The sequence below is a fragment of the Mesoplodon mirus genome, assembly GCF_964341445.2.
Source record: "Mesoplodon mirus genome assembly, chromosome: 14".
Classification (NCBI taxonomy): Eukaryota; Metazoa; Chordata; class Mammalia; order Artiodactyla; family Ziphiidae; genus Mesoplodon; species Mesoplodon mirus.
In genome coordinates this window covers 31497078-31513239 of record NC_138990.1, presented here as the reverse complement: position 1 = coordinate 31513239, position 16162 = coordinate 31497078, and the positions used below count along the sequence as shown (strand labels likewise).

General features: G+C 40.5%; 1 protein-coding gene across 2 annotated transcripts in view; it reads right to left on the bottom strand.

Annotated features, from left to right (window-relative positions):
- Positions 1 to 16162, bottom strand: part of TAF1B (TATA-box binding protein associated factor, RNA polymerase I subunit B) — a 59544-nt gene that overhangs the window by 35840 nt on the left and 7542 nt on the right. Inside the window, exons 5-7 of one of the 2 annotated variants that reach the window (XM_082642478.1) lie at positions 14414 to 14509; positions 11357 to 11510; positions 5382 to 5538 (exon numbers count right to left, since the gene is read on the bottom strand). In XM_082642478.1, coding sequence (XP_082498604.1) covers positions 5382 to 5538; positions 11357 to 11510; positions 14414 to 14509 — 407 coding nt within the window. Of the gene's footprint in view, positions 1 to 5381; positions 5539 to 10473; positions 10518 to 11356; positions 11511 to 14413; positions 14510 to 16162 lie in introns of those variants that run through there. The other variant, XM_082642479.1, reaches the window with a different exon arrangement.

Here is a 16162-nt window from a genome sequence, read left to right as displayed (position 1 = left end):
ACAAATAACTCAATTTCGTTTGTTTTTATGACTGAATAATAGTCCATTGTATATATGTGCCACATCTTCCTTATCCATTCATCTGTCGATGGACACTAAGGTTGCTTCCATGTCCTGGGTATTGTAAACAGCACAGCAATGAACATTGTGGTACATGACTCTTTTTGTTTGTTTTTTTAAAGATCTAGTCATCTGTTCATTATTCTTCATTTCTACTTCTTTTTTCTTTTTTTTTAAAATTTTATTTATTTATTTATTTATTTATTTTATTTATTTTTTGGCTGTGTTGGGTCTTCGTTTCTGTGCAAGGGCTTTCTCTAGTTGCGGCAAGTGGGGTCCACGCTTCATCGTGGTGAGCGGGCCTCTCACTATCGCGGCCTCTCTTGTTGGGAGCACAGGCTCCAGACACGCAGGCTCAGTAGTTGTGGCTCATGGGCCTAGTTGCTCCATGGCATGTGGGATCTTCCCAGACCAGGGCCCGAACCCGTGTCCCCTGCATTGGCAGGCAGATTCTCAACCACTGCACCACCAGGGAAGCCCCACGTGACTCTTTTTGAATTATGGTTTTCTCAGGGTGTAAGACCAGTAGTGGGACTGCTGCGTCATATGGTAGCTCTGTTTTTAGTTTTTTAAGGAACCTCCATACTGTTATCCATAGTGGCTGTACCAATTTACTTTCCCACCAACAGCGCAGGAGAGTTCCCATTTCTCCACACCCTATCCAGCATTTACTGTTTGTAGATTTTTTGATGATGGCTATTCTGACTGCTGTGAGGTGATATCTCATTGTAGTTTTGATTTGTATTTCTCTAATGATTAGTGATGTTGAGCATCCTTTCATGTGTTTGTTGGCTATCTGTATATCTTCTTTGGAGAAATGTCTATTTAGGTCTTCTGCCCATTTTTGGATTGGGTTGTTTGTTTTTTTGATATTGAGCTGCATAAGCTGCTTGTATATTTTGGAGATTAATCCTTTGTCAGTTGCTTCATTGGCAAGTATTTTCTCTCATTCTGAGGGTTGTCTTTTCATCTTGTTTATGGTTTCCTTTGCTGTGCAAAATCTTTTGAGTTTCATTAGGTCCCATTTGTTTATTTTTGTTTTTATTTCCATTTCTCTAGGGGGTGGGTCAAAAAGGATCTTGCTGTGATGTATGTCAAAGAGTGTTCTGCCTATGTTTTCCTCTAAGGGTTTTATAGTGTCTGGCCTTATATTTAGGTCTTTAATCCATTTTGAGTTTATTTTTGTATACGGTGTTAGGGAGTGTTCTAATTTCATTCTTTTACATGTAGCTGTCCAGTTTTCCCAGCACCACTTATTGAAGAGGCTGTCTTTTCCCCATTGTATATTCTTTTTTTTTTTTTTTTTTTTTTTTTGCAGTATGCAGGCCTCTCACTGTTGTGGCCTCTCCCGTTGCAGAGCACAGGCTCCGGATGCACAGGCCCCGCGGCCATGACTCACGGGCCCAGCTGCTCCGCGGCATGTGGGATCCTCCCGGACCGGGGCACAAACCCGTGTCCGCTCCATCGGCAGGCGGACTCTCAACCACTGTGCCACCAGGGAAGCCCTCCATTGTATATTCTTGCCTCCTTTATCAAAGATAAGGTGACCATATGTGTGTGGGCTTATCTCTGGGCTTTCTATCCTGTTCCATTAATCTATCTTTCTGTTTTTGTGCCAGTACCATACTGTCTTGATTACTGTAGCTTTGTAGTATAGTCTGAAGTCTGGGAGCCTGATTCCTTCAGCTCCATTTTTCTTTCTCAAGACTGCTTTGGCTATTTGGGGTCTTTTGTGTTTCCATGGAAATTGTGAATTTTTTTGTTCTAGTTCTGGGAAAAATGCCATTGGTAGTTTGATAGGGATTGCACTGAATCTGTAGATTGCTTTGGGTAGTATAATCATTTCCACAATGTTGATTCTTCCAATCCAAGAACATGGTATATCTCTCCATCTGTTTGTATCATCTTTAATTTCTTTCATCAGTGTCTTATAGTTTTCTGCATACAGGTCTTTTGTCTCCTTAGGTAGGTTTATTCCTAGGTATTTTATTCTTTTTGTTGCAATGCTAAATGGGAGTGTTTCCTTAATTTCTCTTTCAGACTTTTCATCATTAGTGTATAGGAATGCAAGAGATTTCTGTGCATTAATTTTGTATCCTGCTACTTTACCAAATTCATTGATTAGCTCCAGTAGTTTTCTGGTAGCATCTTTAGGATTCTCTAAGTATAGTATCATGTCATCTGCAAACAGTGAGTTTTACTTCTTTTTTTCCGATTTGGATTCCTTTTATTTCTTTTTCTTCTCTTATTGCTGTGGCTAAAACTTCCAAAACTATGTTGAATAATAGTGGTGAGAGTGGTCAACCTTGTCTTGTTCCTGATCTTAGTGGAAATGGTTTCAGTTTTTCACCACTGAGAACACTGTTGGCTGTGGGTTTGTCATATATGGCCTCTATTATGTTGAGATAAGTTCCCTCTATGCCTACTTTCTGGAGTGTTTTTATCATAAATGGGTGTTGAATTCTGGTTTCAATTTCATTGTTTGTGATTGGTCTGTTTATATTTTCTATTTCTTCCTGGTTCAGTCTCAGAAGGTTGTGCTTTTCTAAGAATGTGTCCATTTCTTCCAGGTTGTCCATTTCATTGGCATACAGTTGCCTGTAGTAATCTCTCACGGTCCTTTGTATTTCTGCAGTGTCAGTTGTTACTTCTCCTTTTTCATTTCTAATTCTGTTGATTTGAGTCTTCTCCCTTTTTCTTGAGTCTGGCTAATGGTTTATCAATTTTGTTTATCTTCTCAAAGAACCAGCTTTTAGTTTTATTGACCTTTGCTATCATTTCCTTCATTTCTTTTTCAGTTATTTCTGATCTGAGCTTTATGGTTTCTTTCCTTCTGCTAACTTTGGGTTTTGTTTGTTCTTCTTTCTCTAATTGCTTTAGGTGTAAGGTTAGGTTGTTTGAGATTTTTCTTGTTTCTTGAGGTAGGATTGTACTGCTATAAACTTCCCTCTTAGAACTGCTTTTGCTGCATCTCATAGGTTTTGGGTCGTTGCATTTTCATTGTCATTTGTTTCTAGGTATTTTTTGATTTCCTCTTTGATTTCATCACTGATCTCTTGGTTATTTAGTAGTGTATTGTTTGGCCTCCATGTGTTTGTATTTTTTACAGTTTTTTTCATGTAATTGATATCTAGTCTCATAGCGCTGTGGTCGAAAAGATACAACTTCAGTTTTCTTAAATTTACCAAGGCTTGATGTGCGACCCAAGACATGATCTATCCTGGAGAATGTTCCATGAGCATTTGAGAAGAAAGTGTATTCTGTTGTTTTTGGACGGAATGTCCTGTAAATATCAATTAAGTCCATCTTGTTTCATGTATCATTTAAAGCTTGTGTTTCCTTATTTATTTTCATTGTGGATGATCTGTCCATTGGTTAAAGTCCCCTACTATGACTGTGTAACTGTGAATTTCCCCTTTTATGGCTGTTAGCATTTGCCTTATGCATTGAGGTGCTCCTATGTTGGGTGCGTAAGTATTTACAATTGTTATACTTCTTCTTGGATTGATCCCTTTATCATTATGTAGTGTCCTTCTTTGTGTCTTGTAATAGTCTTTATTTTAAAGTCTATTTTGTCTGATATGAGAATTGCTACTCCAGCTTTCTTTTGATTTCCATTTGCATGGAATATCTTTTTCCATCCCCTCACTTTCAGTCTGTATGTGTCCCTAGGTCTGAAGTGGGTCTCTTGCAGACAGCATATATACGGGTCTTGTTTTTGTATCCATTCAGCCAGTCTATGTCTTTTGGTTGGAGCATATTTACATTTAAGGTAGTTATCGATATGTATGTTCCTATTAGCATTTTCTTAATTGTTTTGGGTTTGTTATTGTAAGTCTTTCCCTTGTGTTTCCTGCCTAGAGACGTTCCATTACCATTTGTTGTAAAGCTGGTTTGGTGGTGCTGAATTCTCTTAACTTCTGTTTGTCTGTAAAGGTTTTAATTTCTCTGTCGAATCTGAATGAGATCCTTGCTGGGTAGAGTAATCTTGGTTACAGGTTTTTCCCTTTCATCACTTTAAATATGTCCTGCCACTCCCTTCTGGCTTGCAGAGTTTCTGCTGAAAGATCAGCTCTTAACCATATGGGGATTCCCCTGTATGTAATTTGTTGCTTTCCCTTGCTGCTTTTAGTATTTTTTCTCTGTATTTAATTTTTGACAGTTTGAGTAATGTGTCTTGGCGTGTTTCTCCTTGGATTTATCCTGTATGGGACTCTCTGCGCTTCCTGGACTTGACTGACTATTTCCTTTTCCGTATTAGGGAAGTTTTCAACTTGCATGTACTGTTAATCACATCTGAGAAAAGCCTTGTTATTTGGTTGATGTGGCCAAATTCAAAGGCACTATCCTCATTTACCAGAGGCATTTTATTCAATCAAAGGGCCTAGCACCTATAATGAGGATGATGATGAAGGAAACACAAACAAGAATAACCAGCAGTGAGTTCTTATTATGTGCCAGGCACTATGTGCTTTTCATATAGTACTAATTATTGAAAGTAGTCTTAAACCCTCTGAGGTAGATATTCTTATTAGCCTCCTTTTACCAATGAGGAAACAGAGGCAGAGAGAAATTAAATAAATTACTCAGGGTCCTATAACACATAAGTGGCAGAGCCAGGATTTGAACTCAGGACTCTGGTTCTAAATCTGTGCTCTTAAAATCACTCTACACACTAAAAAAACCCTCAAATGTTATTATTTAGAACACACATTAAGCAAGGGAAAATTAACACATTAATGATTTTGGCACATCTTCTATTTAATGAGAAATTCTTACACAGAACGCCATAATTTATTCATTAACTATAAAACGCGGCAGATTACCTTGAAAAATGTAAATGCTGACTATCTACATAACAGGTTCTTTTAATAGCTTTGTTTTTAATTTTGACTTATAAACACAACCTATATTTTAGCTCTTAACAATACCAATGTATGCTTTTGTGTAACTACTAATAACATTTGCCAATGTAAAGGTCATCTGTTCATCTTCTCTCTCAAAAATGAAAAACACTTAATAATACTACTCAGGTAATTAAATGTCCTTTTCATCTTCAAAGCACTTTACTCACATTAGATAATTAATTTTCTAATACCCCATTGTAAGATTAATAGTATTATTTCCACTACATAAATAAGGAAACCAAGGAGATGAATTATTAGCCCAAGGAGAATTAAATTTCAGAGTTAGAATTCAGACTGCCCAACCTTTCCCTTCCTTAATTTAAGCCTCCTTGTAAAATCCAAAATAACCAAGGTTGTCTCCTAGTGCACACAGGTAGTCAGCAGAAGCACCGTTATACGAGAGGCCCAGCTCACCTCAGAAGGTCCGCAAGAGTGATTGTCTCCCTCTGCCAAAGCAGTGACAGGTAGCAGAAAGCTAGCGTCCGCGGCACAGTCATCTTCACAATTCCCTTCTCCTTTCGCAGTGAATACTCAACTCCGTCAAGAGATCCAGAACAGACAGATGCCGTTTCTAAAAGGACAAAGGGAGATTTTTAAAAGTACAAGCAACTATTTTGGACAACAAAGAAGAAAAACAGCAAAATCCAAAGAGGTATTTTAAATATCTTTAGATTACTGATATAATCTTTACAAAGAACAATTTGGTAATAAAGAGCAATAACGATTCAGAAGAAAATTTGGTTCTTTGTGGGAGTCGGATGAGCTGAGATTCCAAGGAGGGATTTGTCTTGTTTGAAGTTTTGTATAGTTAACAGGAACAATTTTCAAATAAATAAAAGGACAAACAATTACAAAGCCAAAAATGTGTAATTCCTTTGAGTCACACCTCAACTCACATGTCCCCTTCTCTGAGAGGCTCTCTAAACACTGGCTAAGGCAGCGCCCCCTCCCACTCCCATCCTCCAGGCATCCTCCCCCACGGGGCATTATTCCATCCTCAACTCACTCATTCCACAAATACTTATCCACCGCATTCTTTGTGCCACTCCTCTAGCTCTGGGGAAATGACAGTGTACAGTCTCTCATCTCTCCTAAAACCTACATACTAGTAGTGAGAGACAGTAAATAAACGCCCCCCCTCCCCCAAAAATTTGCAGACAGTGGTTAAGCACAACACAGACGACTAGCACTGGAGCGGCATACAAAATGATGGGAAGGGAAGAGACGTGCTATTTTACACAGGTGGTCAGAGAAGCCTCTTTGGGAAAGTGACATCTGAGCAGAGACCTGAATGAAATCAGAGAATGAGTCTTAAGGATCTGGATAGGAACACCAAGTACATTAGCAGAGTCAACCTGAAGGAACATCAAGGAAGCCAGTGTGGCGAGAGCACCACGGGTGAGGAGAAAGTGTTAAGACATGACAGGAGAGAGTAAGAACCATATTGGTTCAAAGGGCTTTGCTGGTCATGATTTGTACTTTAGATTTTCTTCTAAGTACATAAGAAGTTTCTGGAGAGTTTTAAATAGAAGAGCTACATGATCTCATTTATGGTTTTAAAAGGTTCCTCTGGCTGCTATGAAGAGTGGAGCTGGGGAGGGCACATGGGAGACCACGATTCCAGGTCGACAACGACGGGCACTTGTACTGGAGTGGCGACCCTACAGATGGTGAGAAGCGGCTGGATTCTGGACATATTTTGAAAGCAGAGTCAAGAGGATTTACTGATGGACTGGATGTGAAGTATGAGAAAAAAAAGAGAAGACAAGTAGGATTCTAAGGGTTTTGGACTGAGCAACAAGAAGAATGGAGATGCCAGTTACTGAGACGAGGAAGATGGCAAAAGATCAGGTTTGACAAGAGAAATCAAGATATCAGAATTGCACAAGTGTAAGATTTTATGAAGCATACAAACAGAAGTGTTGAGTAGGTAGCTGAATATAAAAAATCCTATAGTTGAGAGGATGGGCAAGAGATAGGAATTTTAGGGTTGTCAGGATATAACTGGTGTTTAAAGTAAGGAGTGAGGGTAGATTAAAAAAGCAGGATGAGGAATGACCCTGAGAAACTCCAGGCTTTCTTGGGCAAAACCTCTCCAAATTATCCCTCAAAATCCCCTTTTCCAAATCCTGTAAATCCTTTCTTCATCGCATTTATCAGGAACTGAACTTTCCTTTCTCGTGGTTGCATTTACTGTCAGCACCTCCCGGTACACTCAAGCAGCCTGAGGACAGTCTTGCTCACCACTGCGTCCACAGAGCTCAGAACAGTCTCTAGCATGGAAAAGGAACCCAATAAATATTCGGTGACAAACGGTCTAGCAGTTCTACTTCTCAGATTTCATCCTAGTGAAGTGATTTTAAAAACACGCAAAGATTCAGGGTCAAGGCATGTTGTGGCAACCCTGTTTATAATAAGACAAAAATTTCAAACAACCAAGTGACTGGAATAGAAACGTAATTAAGTAACTCCATGCAAGGGGGCAGTCCATAACAATTTACACAATGCTTTAGATCAGTGGTTCTCAAGGTACAGACCCTGGAGCAGGTATATTAGCATCACCTGAGAACTTACTAGAGCCGCAAATGATGGAACCTACCAGTCTGTGGTTTAACAAGCCCTCCAGGTGATTCTGGTGGATGCTAAAGTTTGAAGACTACTGTTTTAAAGGAATACACAAGGACACAGATTTCCATAAAGTAGTATGTTAAAACCTTCTCTATATATTATACATATAACAACATGTAGGGACTTCCAGTTAAGATGGCAGATTGAAAACATACATTAGGCTCTGTTCTGTCGCACTTCGATTATAAAGAAATGTTCAAAAGATATAAATACAAGAACAAATAACATGGAAAAGGAGACAACAGCAGTAAACTTTTAAAAGTTGGAAAGCAAATGGATGCATGATTGTTGCCTTAGCCGCGCCGAGAAAGCTGGATTCACAGCCAGCAGTGGGGGAGCCAGAAATCAATCTAATTTCCCCTGGGGACCTCTAAAGCGAGCTCAGGAATCCATTAAACCAGGTACCCCCGGAAACTGAGTGACGTGGGACTGATACTGGGAGGATAGCTTGACAGTCCTATTAAGAGGAAGTTAGGCACCCAGACTTCCCCCCAGACTCCATGCGGCCAAATGGCTGCTCCCCAATCTTGCCAGAGCATTGGAAGTTTCTCCTCTAGAGACAGTAAAACAAAGGGCTCTCTGGGATAGGGCGCCAGTCACATACACAGTTGGAGCAGGGGTATCTTACTGAAAACAGGAGGATTAAGTGAACGTTTACATATTGAGTACTGAGACAACTCCCTCCTCCCCCAGGCCTTTTTCCCACCCAGTTCCCAGAACAGTCAGGGTTACAACCTCCAAATGGAAAATCTGATCAGCTAAGGGGGAAAAAAATTAAAGATGACAATGCTGAAGGTTCACTAAGAAAATAAACCAGAGCAGAGCTGACAAGATTAATCACAGGTACAAAGTTTCAATCAACTTTTCAATCTCCATTCTTAAACAGGACTAGCCTTCTTAGGCTTGCTAAACACTTGAAGAAATCCTCTAATATAAACAGGCAAGGCCAAAACAAATTTTCAAATCACTGGGAAATAATATTAATATCCTCAGCAAAATAAGAAAAGATGCTCCACAAAAATGAGGGAGTGAACCAAGAGGGAAGATGAAGTGAGATCAAGGAAATAAGAAATTTAACAGAAGAGAGGTGACAGAATCCTTGGAACAGTGGTAAAGAGATCCCAAAGACAGCTGGGACACAGGTCTAGAAATACATCATTCTAGACCAGAGCAGCTCAGAAGCTCCAGAAAGTCTATTACAGAAGATGAAATTGACAGAATATCTAAGGAATTGAGAGATTTTCAGAACTGAGGGGAAGTGTGGAGATACATTAGTAATAAATTACAGATTAGTAATAAATAAATAGAAAACTAAACAAATAACAAGACAACTATCAACTCTGGAAAAACCAAAAGATATACAGAAAACGTAATCATAGTAAGCTATGTGGTTCAGTTCTGAATAGCATTTATACACTTACAATTTAAGCACCAAAAATTGATCCAGTAAAAAATTATATTGGAAAGACAGAGAATGAGAAATTCATAATTGTGTGTTGGTAACTACATGGGCAGGGGGGCAGTGAAGGACGAGTGAAAGAGCTAAGGCTTCATCTTCCCTAGTGGGAGCTTAATCGCTGATGTCCAAAACCGGAAATCAAGATGTAGCACTAGAAGCAGGCGACAGGGATACGCAGGTTGCAAAAGAGTTGGAAACGAAAGCCTGTTGGAACCAGGACATCTCGGGGAGACAATGGACTGCAATTTATTTTTATTTGTTATTTTTGTACTTTACTATAACAAGTCAAAAATTTATTTGAATTAACATGCATGCAGAATTCTGATTAAAAAAATTTAAAGAATGATGACATAGCTCACATTTTTGCAAAACAAAATAATAAAACTCTTTCCCTCTCTCTATATATACATGAATAAAAAACCTGAGCTGGGATGAAGTGAGAGAGTGGCATGGACATATATACACTACCACATGTAAAATGGATGGCTAGTGGGAAGCTGCCACACAGCACAGGGAGATCAGCTCGGTGCTTTGTGACCAACTAGAGGGGTGGGATAGGGACGGTGGGAGGGAGACGCAAGAGGGAGGAGATATGGGGATGTATGTATACTTATAGCTGATTCGCTTTGTTGTACAACAGAAACTAATACAACATTGTAAAGCAATTATACTCCAATTAAAAAAAAAACCTTTTGGAGTATAGTAGAATACAGTGGCAGTGGTTATTCTGGGGTGATACAATAACTGGTGATTTTATTTTCTTTATGAATATCTGCATTTTTTTGGCCGCACCGCACAGCTTGTGGGATCTTAGTCCCCCGACCAGGAATTGAACCCAGGCCCCGGCAGTGAAAGTCCTAACCACTAGACCGCCAGGGAATTCCCATGAATACCTCCATTTTATAGTTTTGTAATAAGAGTTGTTTGAATAGTTACACTTAATGTAAAAATGAAAATAAGGCTCTAAGGATCATCATTTACTAAAAAACAAACATGCAAACAAAAACCCCTAACATAGGTAAATAATCACGATGCTTTATTTAAAAGGCTTGGATGGGGGTACTTCCCTAGTGGTCCAGTGGGTAAGACTCTGCACGCCCAATGCAGGGGGCCTGGGTTTGATTCCCGGTCAGGGAACTAGATCCTGCATGCATGCCACAACTGAAAGTCTGCATGCCGCAACGAAGATTCTGCGTGCTGCAACTAAGACCCAGCACAGCCAAAATAAACAAACAAACCAACCAAATAAATAAATATATTTTTTAAAATAAATAAAAGGCTTGGATGGTTTAGAGTCATAGTCCTCTGGGACTTTGTGAGCCAGGCTTGCCTGAAAGCATGGAGAAGGAAACTCCAGAGATTCCATGCTGCCCAATTATCCTATGATTCTAACTTCTTTGGACACAAAATGTAACTTACTGATATCTGTGTCATTGTGCAGTCCAACAAGAAATGTAGAAATGCTGAAGAAAACAAAACAAAACAAAACAAAACAAAACAAAAGAAATGAGGATATGCTGATAATAGGAATTTTTAATCTTTGGAGGGCAAGGGGCTTGCAAATAAGCACTTCATACTTCTGAAGTGTTTTGTTGAAAATTTTATATAACCATGCTTAATGCAGATTTCAACAATCCCTAACACCAGAGGTTTTGGAAGCTATCTCTCAAAGAACTCTGTCAGCACACATCAAGATTCTAGCAATCCATAATAAATTCTTGGTCTGTTCTTTGAGCTCTGTTTTCCACCACTTTTTTTTTTTTTTTAAAGGAGTGTGGAAACTAAAATCATGAATAAATGCTTTCAGGAGGTCTATATCTGTAACCTTAAATATATTCCTTGTCTACTTTAAATTATGGAATTAAATCAGAAGGTAAGACACATGTATACACACACATAATATGGTACGTTTTATTCAGCCTGCTGTGCTGAGAAATTGGGCGACTTATCTTTGACTCTTGTCTATCTTACCTTATGGCTAAGTTCTGCCATTTCTCTGCTGCAACTTTTCTCCGAAAATTCTGAGCCCACGCCTGTCTTTATGGAGCTAGCATCCTTTGTGGATCTACTTACTGTTTAGCTCCCTTTAAAAATCACACCAAAAAACTCATGTAGAGACGATGTACCTTTTTAAAAATTGCACTAAGATTTCATTTAGTTTACCGTTCTCCTTGCCATATGATTCAACAAGTCATTCTTCCTTGCAAGGCCAAGTTTCCCTCCTTGGAATATGAAGAGATTAGACCATTTTTAAGATGCATTGCCAGCTTTAAAATTCTAGGTAGTCCGATTCTCATCTTACCTGACTGTGACGCTTTGATGATGGGGAAAGGCTTCTGAGTGCGGACGTCAGGCTGAGATTCTGCTCCACTTTCAACAAAAGAAGCGCAGCTCAAGTCACTCAGCAGCTCAGGCTCACTACCCCAGTCTGAATGACTTGGATTATCTTCTAATACCTATTTCGTAAGATAGTATAAATTATGATTTTATAGGAATTTACAACATAATTAATTTCCACAAACATAAACAATTCCTGAACATCACAAACACCAGAAAAGGAACCGCTCTAGAGACCTGCAGCCGTCTGCCCAGTCCCTGCGACCGAAAGACCCTGACTTCCGCATGTGCTCCCCAGCAGCTCCCGGCAATGCTTCTTGGAGAAGGGCTTCAAACAAGCGTGAGCAAGGAAACAGGCAGACATGTCAGGCCTCCTTCTCTCTGTAACTAACACCTCTCTTGCAGCTCCAGTATCAACACCAATAAAAACATCAAGCGTCAATGACTCCAGGCACCCTAAGGCTTGACAAGGACACACTATCTCTTACCCTTGCTTAATTTGTCACACATGTATTGTTGGAGTGGTGGTCAGAGTGTCCCTAAGAAAGGTCAGCTGGCTGGCTACCTAAAGGCCTCACTGACGTTACCTTGGGGAACTGATCACAGTCAAAAAGCCATGCTCTCAACCACGCAGGCCAAGAAACTTGATCTTATTATGAGGAGATAAAGCTCATATTAAAGAAAATCACGAGAATGAGACAAAAAAAAAAACAGGGACAGGATAATGCTTGTGTGTTCTGTCAAACACATCCCCTCTGACAGGCGAGCCCACGAGGGGCCAGGCAACCATAAAGGTGGATGATAAGCGGAGACTCTGAGAAAACCGAAGCAATCCTGAGGAAACGTCCACAGGCTCCCGCAGGCAACCGTCTGCCGGCAGCTCCACCACGCGCTCTGCCCTCTGTCGGATTCTTCTGGTGTGCTGTCCACGCTCCCCTCTAAAGCCAGTGTCTCCCTTTGTGCACTCGATCCCACCCCCTTTCCACTCAAAGATTAGCACTCACTTCTATTCCTTCTCCATCAAGAATTTCTTCTTTCTCCTGTATCATTCCTATCAGCGCACCATCATGAATTCCACTTGAAGAAGAAAATTCCCCTTGACTCCAGCTACAAGGCGATCTCTCTGTACTTCTTCGCAGCAAAGTGCCCAGAGAGAGCTGTCCAGACTTGCTGGCTCCAATTCCTCTCCTCTCCGTCCCCCATTCCAGGCGGAGTTTTGATCCCACTGCTCCGCTCTTCGACTGGCAGCCCTCTCCCTCCAGAGCTGGAGGCAGCATTTCTCCCAGTGGATCACGCCCCTCCTCTTGAAACACTCTGTCCCTTGGTTTCTAGAATGCCCCCTTCACTCCCTAGGCTTTCCTCCCACCTCACCAGTGGCTCCTCAGACTTCTGTGCTGATTCCTCCCTCTTTTATCCCAGACACCTTAACCCTAGAGTGGCCCAGAGCTCAGTTCTTGGTCCTCTTCTCTATCTTCACTCCTCAGGGATGTCATCTGGGCTTGTGGTTTTAAAAACCATTTACTACATATATTGCTTTCAGTTCTAAAATGCACTCCCATGTCTCCACATTTTAACATCCCTGAAATCAGGATGTGTCTTACAATCAGTGGCATGTCATGATTTAATTTGCAGCATTATCTTTTCTTGGAAGTACTTAAAATAATGGTGCATCTTACAAACAATGGCATTTTAGTTTTGATTATAGTGTAAGCTGCCAGCTTCTTTTTTTTTTTTTATTAGTTTCTGCTTTATAACAAAGTGAATCAGTCATACATATACATCTGTTCCCACATCCCTTAGCTGCCAGCTTCTAAATTTACATCTCCAGCCCAGACCTCTCCTCTGAGCTGAAGATTTGTATATCTGAGGATGTGACGTTTCCTCTTGGATGTCCAAAAGCTGTCTCAAACTTATGCCCAAAACTGAACTATCATTATTCCTGCTCCACCTGCTACTTCTTTGCTTTTTTATTTATTTATTTATTTATTTTATTTTTGGCTGCGTTGGGCCTTTGTTGCTGCGCACAGGCTTTCTCTAGTTGCGGCGAGTGGGGGCCACTCCTTGTTGCAGTGCGCGGGCCTCTCGTTGTGGTGACCTCTCTCGTTGCAGAGCATGGGCCCTAGGCGGGGAGGCTTCAGCAGTTGCGGCACGCAGGCTCAGTAGTTGTGGCTCGCGGGCTCTAGAGCACAGGCTCAGCAGCTGTGGCACACAGGCTTAGTTGCTCCACGGCATGTGGGATCTTCCTGGACCAGGGCTTGTTGAACCCATGACCCCTGCATTGGCAGGCGGATTCTTAACCACTGCGCCACCAGGGGAGCCCCCACCTGCTATTTCTAAACTTCTTGTTCTTAGGACCTATTTCTTTCACTGCTGGGTCACTAAATTCTCCATGTGGAACCTACGAGACCCCAACCAAACAAGGAAACACTGGGCCAAGTTTCTAAGCTGTTAACAAAAGTCTGTCAAATAGATTCAGGATCTCTTCCCAGCCCTGGAGAGTAAGTATCACACATAAAACACATCAAAGCTTACCAAACCCACGTTTCTCAGCAGTGGAATCCTCCCCTACCCCAAATAAAATGATCCATGGCACACTTACAAAGCACTAATAGCAAACTGCTAAAAATCTAATTGCTTTGACGGATGGGGGTGGGTGGTGAAACACACAGATGATAACTGAGCTGAATCTTGAAACACCAAGTAAAGGAAGTAGGTGTTCCAAGCAGAAAGAATAATATATGCAAAAAAGCTTTTAATAGCACAATGGTAGAAACTCCTTAAGCTTCTATTTAGAAACTTAACCACAAATTTCTTTGTTTTCAACTGGTCAAATAAGACGTCAGTGTCTTATTTGGGGTCAGTGTCTAGATCAGTGACCCTGTCCTTCTGGACTATAAAGGAAACCTCTTCACTGAAAACCCTCTGACAAGCATCAGAAACCCAGGTAAGGTTGAACCTCATCTTCATCTCCACCTTTCGCTAGACATGTTTTCTGGTCCCACTTTTCAGATTTGTGACTTACCGTAGTTTTCCTTCTACTGGTATAAACTGGGTTTTTACAATATGCCTGCTTGCTCTTCTGAAGGTAGCGCTTCCAAAAATTATGTAAAACTTCATTCTAAGGTAGAAGAGAAATGAGTGGTGCTTCAGGTTATGATGAAAAGTATACTGGCCCATCTACACCACAGAATCTCTACTCTCTTGTACTTTACATACAGCTTCCAGCTAAATGTATTCTTACCTTTCTTACCTAAATTTCCTTAAGAAGAAAGATCATTTCAATGTCAGGTATGCGGGAAGCATGGAATAAATTCTTCTTAATCTTAGATTTTAGTTCCTTAAAGTCACCTAGTTGAATCCCTTCCTTTGACAAGTTAAGCAAATTAAGATTCAGAGAAAGAAAGTAACTTACATGTGACTACACTTCCAGTTAGGGGCAAAGCTGCTACTGGGTCCAGCGGCCTACTGACACCCCTCCCTCTTACTGCCCCCACCCTCATCCAAGTGAAAGGAAAACAAAAGAAACAAAACAATTTTTCCATTCATTCATCACCTACCTGCTAGGTACAAGGCATCCATAAGCTTTAACACAATCCTGCAAGATAGCTATTATCTCTTATTTTACCACTGAAGAAACTGAGTAACTTTGCCAAAATGACCTAGCCAATAAGTAGAAAAGCCATGAATGGGATTTGGAGTCGGTCCTGATTCCAGAGCCTGTGTTCTGGCTGTGCCATTTAACTGGTCAGGTCTAAACAGTTACACTCATTGGTTAATTTCAGAGAAACTGTTTTCAGGATTAATCCCGATGAAGCAGGTAGAAGGCTACACAGGTATAAACCCTACTGAAGCTATTTGGTATAACTAATAGAAACCACTTATTGAACAACACTTATACACAGGATGACTATGCAAGGAGAAACGAGATTCACAAAGCCCAGACTACCAGTCATATTACCTAACGCAATGACTGTCATGGGTAAGGCTCAGAGTCCACTTAGGCCATGCACTGGCCTACGGGTCATTCTGCCAGCCTGCCGCAGACACTGGTTTGAACAGCAAAGGTTACTTTACGAATCTCTTCTTGGTGACTTCAGGAGACATTTATCTTTCTCCCTTTTCTTTTTGCTCTTATTTTCATTTATGAGCGTACTGCTATATACTGTTGTGTTTACTCACTGCACATATGCATGAAACCCTCTCTCCAGCTAAGCTGAATCCAGCAGCATCACTGTCATCTGGAAACTTGTTAGAACTGCAAATTCTTGGGCCCTACTCCAGACCTACTTAATCAGAAACTCTGGAATGAGGTCAAGCAATCTGTGTTTTAACAAGCCTTTTAGGTGATTCTGATACACACACACTCAAGTTTAAAAACCACTGGTTTAATGTATCGCTCCATAAAGTGCATTCTCTGGAACTCAAGTCCTGATGGATGCTTCCCACACATATACATGCCAAAGGATTTTGCTCTCAAATTGTGAATACTGCATACTACATCCCCTAGGAAATTAAAAAGCACATTAACACATAAAAGGCACCAATAAGTGGGCAAAGTTATTTGTTTTACTTTAACCCAGTGTTCCCTAAATACCTGAAGACTAAAACCTTATTTTCTTTTGGATGTATTACTTATTTCTATCCTGTAGAACACACTTTAGGAATTGCTGGTCTAGTAAAAGGATTAAAGCAAAATCATCAGAAAAATGATTCTTTCTCGTAGGCCTAATGTGATTACTGATAGCCCTCCTTAGTATCACTCTAAATCTAC